The 13,570-nt window shown below is 39.1% G+C and overlaps 1 protein-coding gene across 1 annotated transcript in view; it reads right to left on the bottom strand.

The window, feature by feature from the left end:
* Positions 1-13,570, bottom strand: part of dagla (diacylglycerol lipase, alpha) — a 73,799-nt gene that overhangs the window by 34,357 nt on the left and 25,872 nt on the right. Inside the window, exon 2 of the mRNA XM_083662093.1 lies at positions 775-876. Coding sequence (XP_083518219.1) covers positions 775-869 — 95 coding nt within the window. The 5' untranslated portion in view covers positions 870-876. The remainder of the gene's footprint in view (positions 1-774; positions 877-13,570) is intronic.

Raw genomic sequence — 13,570 nt, 5'->3', positions numbered from 1 at the left:
CCCGATACCGATATTGGATCGGCACCATCCCTACTCGGAGGTGCCTGTATCACCAACACTGTGCCTATTAGGGGACCACACAAAATTGCCCAATATATGGAAGTATGACTTTGCAGTGATTCATGTAGGAGTGGTCACAGCTGCCAGAATGATTCTCAAGATGTTGGAAAAGTATCATCTCCAGATGTGTAAAAAAGAAAAAGAGGGTAGAATTCATGTTAGAAATAGTATCATATGAACACGTTAGCTAGAGTCAATGAGAAAGGTGAGGATTTCAAGAGGACATGGGACCGCTTTTTTGCATATTGCACGGCTGGGACACTGTGATGTGGGGATGCTATTATTACTTCTTTTGTTCAGATATCAGAGGCCTGGGAATGTTTATAAGTGAAAGAGGTTATACTGTCTGTGTGTGAATAAATAAAAACTTTATTTACAAAAAAAACTGATATTTTGTGAATATTGCAATATTTGATCGCCCGCCTCATCTGGCTGCTGCAGTATTGTGTGGCTGAAATCACAGTGCAAACTTCTAAAATTATAAACAAAACACAATATACACACGTATGATCATTGTAGTGTGTGTATTGTAACCCCACCCCCATCCTGAGAAACACCAATAATATCATCATATATGGCAATATTTTGGTGGGACAGAATGTTCAAGTTGAGATATTGACCAAGCCTACTCTGCACAGAGAGATACAGAGAGAAATCAAAATAGAATATGCACACAAACATGGGATCCACAGTGAAAGAAACAGAGTGACTCACCAGACACAGTGCAATAGAAACAGGAAGAGGGCGGGCAGCACCAGGTCATCACTGCCAACTGACCAGCGCCGCCGAAACATCACCATGCCAGGCATCACTGCCCTGCAGGAGGGTCAAGGGAAGAGAGACACCTTCAACACCAGGCTCTTTTGTACCTGGCTGTCCCAAACTCAATATGCAGATCGTTTTCTATCTAGAGATTAACCATTAGGTTAGAACTTCCTCAAAAACCTCAGCGTCATTAACAGAGCAGGGCAGTCGTTTTTCTGCCTATGTCTGAAACTCTCCAGATGGAAAATAATAAAATGGTGGTTGAGAGAGGAACAAGACTGACCATACAGATACCTTATGAGACAGACTGACCATACAGATATACATTATGAGACAGATACATTATGATGGGAAATGGAGTGGATGAGACTAAGTGGGTAAAGCGGGATAGAGAAAATGCACCACTTAATGAATGAGAGGATGAGGACTGGCATTGGTATGTGATGGTCCCATGCTGGTTCTGTCTATATGAAAAGGCTTCTTCCCCTTCACTCTGTCTATTGTTTTGGTTCAAAACGCACCCCGGTCCCAGTGGAGCAGCCTCGGGCCCGAGCTGAAAGAAGCAGTCAAAAGGAGTAAGGAGACAAGAGGCTTTATGGCAGTGGTTCTCAACCTCAGGGTCGCGACCCTAAGTGCGATCGCCTGGAATTAAAATAGGGTCATGTGAAATCTCTAAAAAAAAATAAAAAAAAAATACACCAGACCCAATTTAATACTACAGAAGATTATTAGTGTCACTTGCGATGTTTTTTTATTTTTACTTGTTTTTTTAGTTCTGCGTTTAAAGTGATAATCTCTAAGATTTCAGCTGTGTTCTCTTGGGTGACACCTATGGCGATGAGTGGTAATTGCAGGTGACATCCAAACAGTGTTGCATTATGTGACGTTAATAATAATGTCACATAATGTCACTATATACTGCAAAGGCTTCCGTCAATGGACCATAACCTCAATCAACATTTGTGAGTGACTCTTAATTATATATTTTTTATTTTGATGAACATCTTTGCGATGATAACTTTAAATCAGGATTCTGAGAATAAAGCCAGAGTTTTGAGATTAAAATCAGAATTCTCAGACTAAAGTCAGAATTCTGTGGGGAAAAAGAAGCCTACTATGTGACATCACTGATGATGTCACTGATGACATTATCGATGGTGTACCGGAATTTGAATGTCGCGGGTTGGGAACTAGAGCTGTCGCGATTCCTCGAGTACCTCGAATAACTCGAATAATTAAAATGATCGAGGCCAATATGATTCGCCTCGACACGGCATTTAGAGATTAGAGACTGTTTCTCACGGACGCTTACTGGTGTGGCACAGCGCTCTTCCGGTGTAAACACGCGAGGACACATGATCGCAGACAGACCAGAGAGCAGCTACTGTATAGCGAGCGGACCCCGCAAAATGGAACGAGGCGGCGGAGAAAGCAGACAGGAGGAGCCGGGAAGGGAAGAACCAGGGCCGAAAAAGCGACCGAAACTGTCTAAAGTGTGGGATCATTTCACGCTGAAAAAGGACACAAACTCAGTGGTGTGCAAGTACTGTAAGACGATCCTTGCATATCACAACAGTACCTCGTCAATGCTTCAGCACCTGAACCGTAAACATCCAGTCTACGCATCCACCAGCGCATCTACGTCGAGCGGAGCAAGGTAACGTAACGTTAACTATACACAACGCTAATGTAAATGTATGCTAATGATTGCTACTTGATATTAAGACTAGTAGTAGTTGTGCTGCTGGCTTGCCACGTTGCCAATATGACTATTAGTAACTGCATTCACGCTGCATTTTTTTGATGTGGCTTGCAGTTTTCTGAAATACAAATACAAAGCTCAACCTAACCTAAAACGTTAACCTAACGTTAGCGGCTAATTTAACAGCGTTGTGTGTGTGTGTGTGTGTGTGTGTGTGTGTGTGTGTGTGTGTGTGTGTGTGTGATCACACTAGCCTGTTGGTGTGTGAGAGAGTGAGTGTGTGTGAGAGAGAAAGAGTGTGTGTGTGGAGAATGTACATTTACACACCCTAGACCAGTCGACTCTGCTCATGATGATTGCAAACAACTATTTAATTTGTGCATTTTAGGCTCCAATTATTACACCACCTGACCTGTTATCTTGCTATTCTGATATTTGTGTCAATAATAGGCAACAGGTCTAGGGTGTGTAAATGCGCATTCTCCAGTTTTGTTATGAACTTACCTAATAAATATCAATATTAATTATTATTTCACCTCTTTTTCAGCGGATCACAGCGTACTATGGACAGCTTTGTAAGGACGGGTCCATCATGTTCAAGTGAAAAGATGAATGGTGCCACTGCCAGTTCTATGCAATTTAAAAATAAAAAAGTTGTTTTTTCTAAGAAAGAAACTAATGTAGTTGTTTATTTGAAGAGATTTATCTTATTTTTTGGTGTATATTTACGATAAGCCTTTGAAAACACAAAAAAGGGTTCTTATCCGATTACTCGATTAATCGATGGATTATTCGGTAGAATACTCGATTACTAAAATAATCGATAGTTGCAGCCCTATTGGGAACCCCTGCTTTATGTTGAGCTGCTCCTGCATATTTGCTGAGAAGTGATGGGAAACAACCCTGTGTGCCATCTACAACTTGCCAAGAGAGTGACTTTATATAATATAGGGTGGAGGTGAGCCTAGCAGTGAATAAAGCAGCTCTGCTTAAACACCTGGGTTCAGGATTCTAATGGGTTTAATAGGTCTCTATCCAGTATCATACACAAGGCAAATACAATGTGTTAAGGACATCCAGTTTCCACAATATTTGGTCAGTTTTTGAGAAGCTGGCAGCGCCCTACTTGCTTAACACATCTGGGTACTACAGCCGTCACCATTGTACAAGCTCACATCTAGCCTGCATAGAATAGCAGGGATACAGTAGTTACATCACAATGGTAAATCAAGGATTTGACAAAGAATGCCATTTGGCTGCAAAGTGCAAAGATGTAATGATTTGCATTTGCACAATTCGCCTTTTTCACTTCCCACCCTGATGGAGAATGAAATTCCAGAGCCAAAAGGTAAACAGTGAACCACTTGAAGGAAAACCAGTTGTAATGAAATGATGGAGCCAGGAGTCAGAAGAAGTCGTCTGATATGATGTATTGAACATAGATCTTGGCCAAGAGATGCACTCTTGTATATTCACGGATGGATACACAGGCTTACATACATTGAACAGAAACTCAAAGACACTTATAGGACACACATCAGATAACATGTCTTGACGCACATCAGATTACATGTCTTGACGCACATCAGATTGTCTTGACGCACACTGGAAGGCCATTCAGTAGACTCAACCTATCTGTTATTCTGGCCCTGTAGAGAGCACCGTAGCAAGGTGACATGACACAGTGCAGGGCACAGTGTGCGATCGAGAGGAGCTGCAAATGTATGGTACAAGTTATCTAAATATGAAGTCTATCTGTGTATGTACACAGGTCATCTAACTATGAAATATGTCTGTGTCATAACTATATGTAACTAAAATGGAAATGTATATGAATATATTAATAACTAGTGATTGTCCAAATAAAGGCTAATGTGATGTAAATTTTCTCCAATTCAGCCATTGTGTGTAAAAGGCCAGGATTGAACACAGGTGCAAGCCATCAATGATGCTTTCCAACTTCCAATCCATTTGGTGATCCAGTGCTGCCTGGGGCCCTGTTACTGTTTTACTTGTTGCACCTGTGTTACTTCCAGCATTTTAGACACAAAATGGGTGAATTGGGTGGTAAGTGAAAAAGGCTAATGAGGCTATATAGGGATGGGGGACATGTCTAGCTTGGTAAACCATCCTCACATTCTAGGTAGGGCTGTTCGATTTTGCCTAACAATTAAATTGACGATTTTTTCTCTCAAAACTCGATTTTCGATTTCTTATACTATTATACTTCTCTAAACATTTGTTGCCTTGCAGAGCTCTTTTCCCCCCTCTTTTTTCATAAGTGACAAATTACGCTTTTACTCTGAAGGCAGAACAACCCAACTTCCTGTTTTAGCCTAACTTGCTATGCCTAACTTCCTGGCTGTTGCTTGCTAACCTGCAGTCACTTGACACTGGTGGATTTGCGCTTTTGGAGGTGAGTCCTGGTAACGTTACTCGGTGGCCTCACGTGTTGTTATGTGAACTAAAGGCAACATTTCAGCGTCCAGTGATAACGTCTTTGTTTGTGCGCGTGTGTGTATGTGTGTGTGTTGTGGTAATCGTTATCTTGTACAGCCCGCCCCGCAGTGCAACAAGCTGCTCAGTGCTCACACACACTGTGCTTTTTGGAGGGGTTGAAATAAGTTCATTGCTGCTGTCTTTAGTAGCCAGCAGTAGTCACAGCCTCCAGAGATACTTTACAGTGGGGAGAAAGGATGAGTAGCAGCACGCGTACATGCGTCACTTTTACGATTTAAATTTTTTTCACATCGTCCTAACTAATTAATTTGATTATGATTCAAAATCGATTTATCGAGCAGCCCTAATTCTAGGATGAAGGACATGACTAGCTTGGTAAACCATCCTCACATTCTGGCCTCTCGCAGCGATTTTCAGAAATTACAAAGTCCACGGGCCAATCAGGGACCTGCCTCGTAGTTGACGACGTAACCAGCCAATCAGGGACGCCGCAGGCAAAACAGTAATAGACCCACTAACAACAATGAAACAAGAACAAGAAGATGTGCGTATGTACCGGTGGAGTTTCTCGGCGGAAAAGACGTTTTCGCCGCTCTTCCTAGTGGATGTGGATGTGACTGGATCCGACGCTGATTGGCTGAAGGACTGGATTTTGGTGATGCTGATTGGCTGAAGGAGTTGTCTGTCAAGGCAAGTACTCCCACCCACTGAAATGACTATGGACGGATTGGAGTGCAGACTGATACGTAGAGCGAATAGAATGTGAGATCATGTTAGTTATTATCAGGATGGGTTTAACCAGGCGAGGGCACGTTCCCTCCCCCCGCCCCCCTTTCCACAGGCTGTAGCAGCTAGCAGGCTGCCAACCAAGCATGGCATGCTAGCTTGTTGCTAAGGGGGCTAAATACATCAATAAATCCAAGTTTAGCTCAATTTTGGCAAAGGAAAATTTGTCCGCCTTTTTCAAAGGGCTCCACGAGTCTCCTCTTTACAGACATGCCCACTTTATGCTAATCTCATCCCGTGTTTGTTTAATACCATTCCGTTTTTTTACAGCAGTATAAATGTTATTTTCACCGTTTCTATTTGAATACTTCTGCATACTTGGGTCCCTAAACATTAGGGGTGGGAATCACCAGATGCCCACGATACGATAATAAAACGATACTTGAGTCACGATATGCTAGTATTGCGATATATTGAAATTTGCGATATTTCCATATATTGTCTAACTCCTTTTCCTACCTTTTCCTTGACCTCACCGGAAGTAAAACATGCAGTGTTTTTTTGTTTTGTTTTGTATTTGCCCCACACGTAGGCTACATTATTAAGCTTCTCTGGACTCAATACACCACTGCAGGCGCGGACTGGCATGGCATGGACTGTAAAAAAAAAAAAAAATATATATATATATATATATATATATATATATATATATATATATATATATATATATCGATACTTGGCATCCAAATATCGATACAATATCGTCAGGCAAAATATTGCGATACTATGGTGTGTCAATTTTTCCCCCCACCCCTACTAAACATGGGTCCCTAAACAGTCTTGGAATTGCATATTAGGTACTAGTGGAAAGCTGAGACTCTTGTGGATTCAATGAGCCCAATTGTATTCATGTGTGATGATGATGATGTTAGTCTCCATAGTAGCCATTTCTTTGTAGTCAGAGCATTTTTTGAAACTTGACCCCACTGGATAAACTTACCTATTGTGACCTCTAGGATGATCACAGCCTCATGAAACTTTACAAGCACAAACTAGAGACCGGGGCATTCATATGGCTTTCCTAGCTAGTAGCTATAATGACAATAAGGGGATTTCTGAGCCATTTCCAGAACAGAAATGCTCACCACCCAATTGCTGAAAAATGCAATTATTTGATAGCAAATGACAGCATGAATGTTTCTACAGTGTGCCTCAAGCTCTTGGAGTGATTTTTGTTGTTGCCATTTTCATCAATTCTCAAGTGGTCAAAAATGGTTAAATTCCCCCCACCCACCCTGTTCAGATATTCCTCCTGTCTATTACAAGCAACGTGGAAACAACTCTGGGTAACTTCATACTCCAATACTGTCATTATAATAATAACTTCATACTCCAATACTGTCATCATAATAATAACTTCATACTCCAATACTGTCATCATAATAATAACTTCATACTCCAATACTGTCATCATAATAATAACTTCATACTCCAATACTGTCATCATAATAATAACTTCATACTCCAATACTGTCATCATAATAATAACTTCATACTCCAATACTGTCATTATAATAATAACTTCATACTCCAATACTGTCATTATAATAATAACTTCATACTCCAATACTGTCATTATAATAATAACTTCATACTCCAATACTGTCATCATAATAATAACTGCATACTCCAATACTGTCATTATAATAATAACTTCATACTCCAATACTGTCATCATAATAATAACTTCATACTCCAATACTGTCATTATAATAATAACTGCATACTCCAATACTGTCATCATAATAATAACTTCATACTCCAATACTGTCATCATAATAATAACTTCATACTCCAATACTGTCATCATAATAATAACTTCATACTCCAATACTGTCATTATAATAATAACTGCATACTCCAATACTGTCATCATAATAATAACTTCATACTCCAATACTGTCATCATAATAATAACTTCATACTCCAATACTGTCATCATAATAATAACTTCATACTCCAATACTGTCATCATAATACTAACTTCATACTCCAATACTGTCATCATAATAATAACTTCATACTCCAATACTGTCATTATAATAATAACTTCATACTCCAATACTGTCATCATAATAATAACTTCATACTCCAATACTGTCATCATAATAATAACTTCATACTCCAATACTGTCATTATAATAATAACTTCATACTCCAATACTGTCATCATAATAATAACTTCATACTCCAATACTGGCATCATAATAATAACTTCATACTCCAATACTGTCATTATAATAATAACTTCATACTCCAATACTGTCATCATAATAATAACTTCATACTCCAATACTGTCATCATAATAATAACTTCATACTCCAATACTGTCATCATAATAATAACTGCATACTCCAATACTGTCATTATAATAATAACTTCATACTCCAATACTGTCATCATAATAATAACTTCATACTCCAATACTGGCATCATAATAATAACTTCATACTCCAATACTGTCATTATAATAATAACTTCATACTCCAATACTGTCATTATAATAATAACTTCATACTCCAATACTGTCATCATAATAATAACTTCATACTCCAATACTGTCATTATAATAATAACTTCATACTCCAATACTGTCATTATAATAATAACTTCATACTCCAATACTGTCATCATAATAATAACTTCATACTCCAATACTGTCATTATAATAATAACTTCATACTCCAATACTGTCATCATAATAATAACTTCATACTCCAATACTGTCATTATAATAATAACTTCATACTCCAATACTGTCATTATAATAATAACTTCATACTCCAATACTGGCATCATAATAATAACTTCATACTCCAATACTGTCATTATAATAATAACTTCATACTCCAATACTGTCATTATAATAATAACTTCATACTCCAATACTGTCATCATAATAATAACTTCATACTCCAATACTGTCATTATAATAATAACTTCATACTCCAATACTGTCATTATAATAATAACTTCATACTCCAATACTGTCATCATAATAATAACTTCATACTCCAATACTGGCATCATAATAATAACTTCATACTCCAATACTGTCATTATAATAATAACTTCATACTCCAATACTGTCATCATAATAATAACTTCATACTCCAATACTGTCATTATAATAATAACTTCATACTCCAATACTGTCATCATAATAATAACTGCATACTCCAATACTGTCATTATAATAATAACTTCATACTCCAATACTGTCATTATAATAATAACTGCATACTCCAATACTGTCATTATAATAATAACTTCATACTCCAATACTGTCATCATAATAATAACTTCATACTCCAATACTGTCATCATAATAATAACTTCATACTCCAATACTGTCATCATAATAACATACATTTTTGAAAGGACCTGCATTTGAATTAAGATCAATTGTCTTGTAGTTAGTTAGTTTTTGATTTTTCAAAGTCTCATGCACCTTAAGGTGCCCAGCCCACATGGGCTTACAAGACACTGGATTCAAAACATACAGGAGCAAGAAAAAGAAAACGAAAGAACAGAATATATCTCTGAACATGTCAGACGATGAAAAAAAAAGATTATACCTCAAACATAAAGTACCATCCTACGCTGTTGGTAGGCATTTAACACAAACTGAGCTACCTGGAACACTTTTTCAGTAAACAAGTACTGAAGTCTACAATCATCAGACATAGAAAACAAATCAGGACCTTCTTCAAAATAAACGTTACAGAAAAGCCTCTGTCTAAGTACAAAAAAGTGCATTTCATTTTCAACCTCTCCCAGATCACACAGGTGACATTTTCTGTCCTCCTCAGGAATTGAGAGGAAGCGCCCGGTTTCCAGAGCCAGAGGCAGGATACCACATCTCAGCTGGGCACAAACTGACCTCTGAGCTCTGCTCAGGTTAAGGGTGACATAGTGCTCTGGGTGATAGGGGTGGGGGGGGGGAAATCGATACACCATAGTATCGCGATATTTTGCCTGACGATATTGTATCGATATTTGGACGCCAAGTATCGATATATAAAAAAAATAAAAAAAATTGCAGGCCATGCCATGCCAGGCCACTGGGCATCTGCCCGAAACGCCCGATGTTGCAGTCCGCGCCTGCAGTGGCGTATTGAGTCCAGAGAAGCTTAATAACGTAGCCTACCTGTGGGGCAAAAACAAAACAAAACAAAAAAACACTGCATGTTTTACTTCCGGTGAGGTTCCAGCCCCTCCCCTCAAAAAGACGATACAGATCAATTCCCACCAAAACTACCCGCTTCAAAAACAGTTTCTTTCCCACAGCCATACGGACTCTGAACTCCCTCAGCACCCCTCTCCCTCTCCCCCCTCCCCCCTCACCCTAACTTTACGTCTGTTGGTCTTGTATCCTGTATTTATGTATTTATTGTTGGATGTGGGAACGGTGTAACTGTTTAATTGTCTAAGTGTATCATGTCCTGTTTCCATGTTTTGAAAAAGGGGAAAAGCAAGCACACTCACAAAAAACAGTTGGTGGGTGCACGGCTCAAAATGGTCTGAGGAAGACTTCTGTCGAAACGTTTGTACCTGCCATCTGCTTCAATTAAATTAACAAAAGGACATTTTTGAGAGTGCTGGCTTTTCTTCTCCTTCATGTTTCCATGTTTTGCCAGAGCTATAACATCATGTACTGAAACTAAATACCACCAACCTGGTTGCGTGGCAATAAAAGTATCTGAATCTGAATCTGAATCTGTCAAGGAAAAGGTAGGAAAAGGAGTTAGACAATATATCGGAATATCGCAATATTCAATATATCGCAATACTAGAATATCGCAATACTATCGTATCGTGACTCAAGTATCGTTTTAGTATCGTATCGTGGGCATCTGGTGATTCCCACCCCTACTGGGTGATAGATATGTTTAATCAAACTATACGTTCTCAGTTTTGGTTTACACAGAACTTCTGACCATTTCTGTTTATAATTTTCAAATAATATTGTTTTAATTTGACTAACCGAACAAGGTAATTTATTTCTATATATATATTGAAGACCTGACATATCAAATATTATTTCAAGCACACTTGACTAAGAGTAATTATTTGAAAGATCCCAGAGAAAGATTTGTTTAGTAAGTCTGTTATCGGGCATATTAATAAATCTGTTCCACAGTCGCACCACGTCACCCCTATGTCGCACTTCACATGGCTCCCATCCCATGTCACCACATACTGCAAGTATGTACTAATTTGTACTAATTTGAGTAGGGATTGTAGAGAAAAATGGGGGAACCATACATGACAAAACCTAATAACTAAAATAATATGTCTCCACCATCATGTTCAGCATGACATAGACCAGGAGGACACCCGGGTAAGACTTGACTCTGGCTAAATCATCGCAACCCTTATTATACAGTGTTAGGCAAGTTACTTTCAAAATGTAATATACTACATATTACTAGTTACTTTCATTTGAAAGTAATAAGTTACTTTACAATATTACTGTCTGTGTAGAGTAACTCATTACTTACTACACTACTTTTGCATTACTTTCACCAAAACAACAACAGTAGCAGAATGACATCGCCACCCCGGAACCAACCCGAAAAATAATTTCAACCGCCTTGAAGTCAGTGTAAACAATCCAAAATTCTTAATGTTATTATTTTCCTTTGTTATTGTCATCTATAGTGGTTATTTGCATAAAAACACAGTTTGATTAGGAAATGATTATATCTTTTTTAAATATGTGCTTTGATTTAATAAAATGTAACTAAATTTGTAACTTGAGTTACTTGACAAAGTAACTGGTATAATATTACTGAAATCCTATAAGTAATAAGTTATATTACTGAGTTACTGCTAAAAGTAATATATTACATGTAATATGTTACTTTTGTAATGAGTTACCCCAACACTGAAAAACATATACAATGTACAACAACTCCTGGCCACAGGATATCCTGTGCCTGGACAGTGCTTTAACAAAAGTGTGCCTAATCAACTCCAATGGACGAAACGAGGGGGAAAACAACAACATTCAGTCATTTGTTGTACCACCTACACAGCTTGGCTTTCAGTAGGGATGTGTGTAGTATTATTGAAAACACTGGCATTTCCTACATGCAGATCTGGAGGGGGAACAGCCTTTTAAAGATACCATGCTTCTTTATTCTTTTACTACAAATTGAGGAAGAGCAGGGACTTTGTTGACTTTGTCAGAGACAATGGATTCCCACATCCCCCAGGTCCACTGCATCGGTTGTCTGGACAACAGAGGCAGAGGCGCACACACACACACACACACACACACACACACACACACACACACACACACACACACACACACACACACACACACACACACACACACACACACACACACACACACACACACACACACACACACACACACACACACACACGTCCCTTCAGTGTTTTCATGATGCTGCTTGTTCTGAATGTAGTATCTGAAACTTGCTATTCCCTTAAAGCTGCTGTGATGGGTACAGGTTTTCTATAGAAATATTTTTATATGGAGTAATTTCTCATGTCGTTCATCTTGAGCGCCTGCGTACTGAAGCCTATACGCAGGCATCAGCCGAGCAGCATTTTGGTCAACAAACCGCGTCACTGGGTGGCTATGGAGCGTGAGCTTGAGTGTCTGACTCTAGCCGGCTGACCCGGTTTACATTTTAAAAACTGTGACAGTTCACACAACTTTAACATGACATGTATATATTATAGATCAATCTCTTGAGCTAATTCTGCTCTCACTCAGAATGTCAAAAATATAAGCGATGTGATGTATAGTTTTGTACATAATCTCACATTCCCTTTCAATTAGTTCAGTTAGGAGCATGATGTTATGGGGTATAAACTGTAGGCTAATAACACCATGACGAGCACTAGCACGCAGCATGGGTTACCACTTCAGACCCCACAGATAACACAGCAGTTGGCACACTGTGGGCAGTCACATCCACATGGTAGAATTTTATGAATGTATAAATAGAAATTATTTGATTACTTTGAATAATACACCCTATTGATAATAACATACCAAGAAGCTGTGATTTCATGAGTGATTGTACATTTTGCAGGGCAATTTATGCCCATGGAGAAGTAATAACTTCCACAATCTAACGAGACAAGCATTGTTTTCATAGCAGTTTAGCCTGAGCTGGGTCGACAAAAGATTACGAACAGGCAGCTAGGCCTAATTGTGTGAACATACATGATGCCATATATGCTTAAAGTAAGACAGAGTTTTATAAGACAGACTGTGAACTGGAGGAATATGATGCTAGATTAGATTAGGGCATCAAATACCTCTTGACCGATAAGTTTACCAGTTCTTCCGAGTCCTACTCAGTAGTGCCTCCTGAACTTTGAGGTCATGAAGGAGATCGGGGGGGAAAACAAGGATGTGTGAATGAGATCGTCTCAACTATTTGCAACACACCCTTTCTGGGCTGGAGTCACATTAAAGAGGACAACAGAGGGAGGAGGGGAGAAAGACTTTTGAGACCCCCCCCCCACATTAAAGAGGACAGCAGAGGGAGGAGGGGAGAAAGACTTTTGAGACCCCCCCCCCACATTAAAGAGGACAGCAGAGGGAGGAGGGGAGAAAGACTTTTGAGACCCCCCCCCCCACATTAAAGAGGACAGCAGAGGGAGGAGGGGAGAAAGACTTTTGAGACCCCCCCCCACATTAAAGAGGACAGCAGAGGGAGGAGGGGAGAAAGACTTTTGAGACCCCCCCCCCCACATTAAAGAGGACAGCAGAGGGAGGAGGGGAGAAAGACTTTTGAGACCCCCCC

The sequence above is a fragment of the Poromitra crassiceps genome (genome assembly GCF_964638095.1).
Source record: "Poromitra crassiceps genome assembly, chromosome: 28".
Taxonomy (NCBI): Eukaryota; Metazoa; Chordata; class Actinopteri; order Beryciformes; family Melamphaidae; genus Poromitra; species Poromitra crassiceps.
Note: the sequence above shows the minus strand (reverse complement) of the source record. Positions and strands in the feature narration are given on the sequence as shown.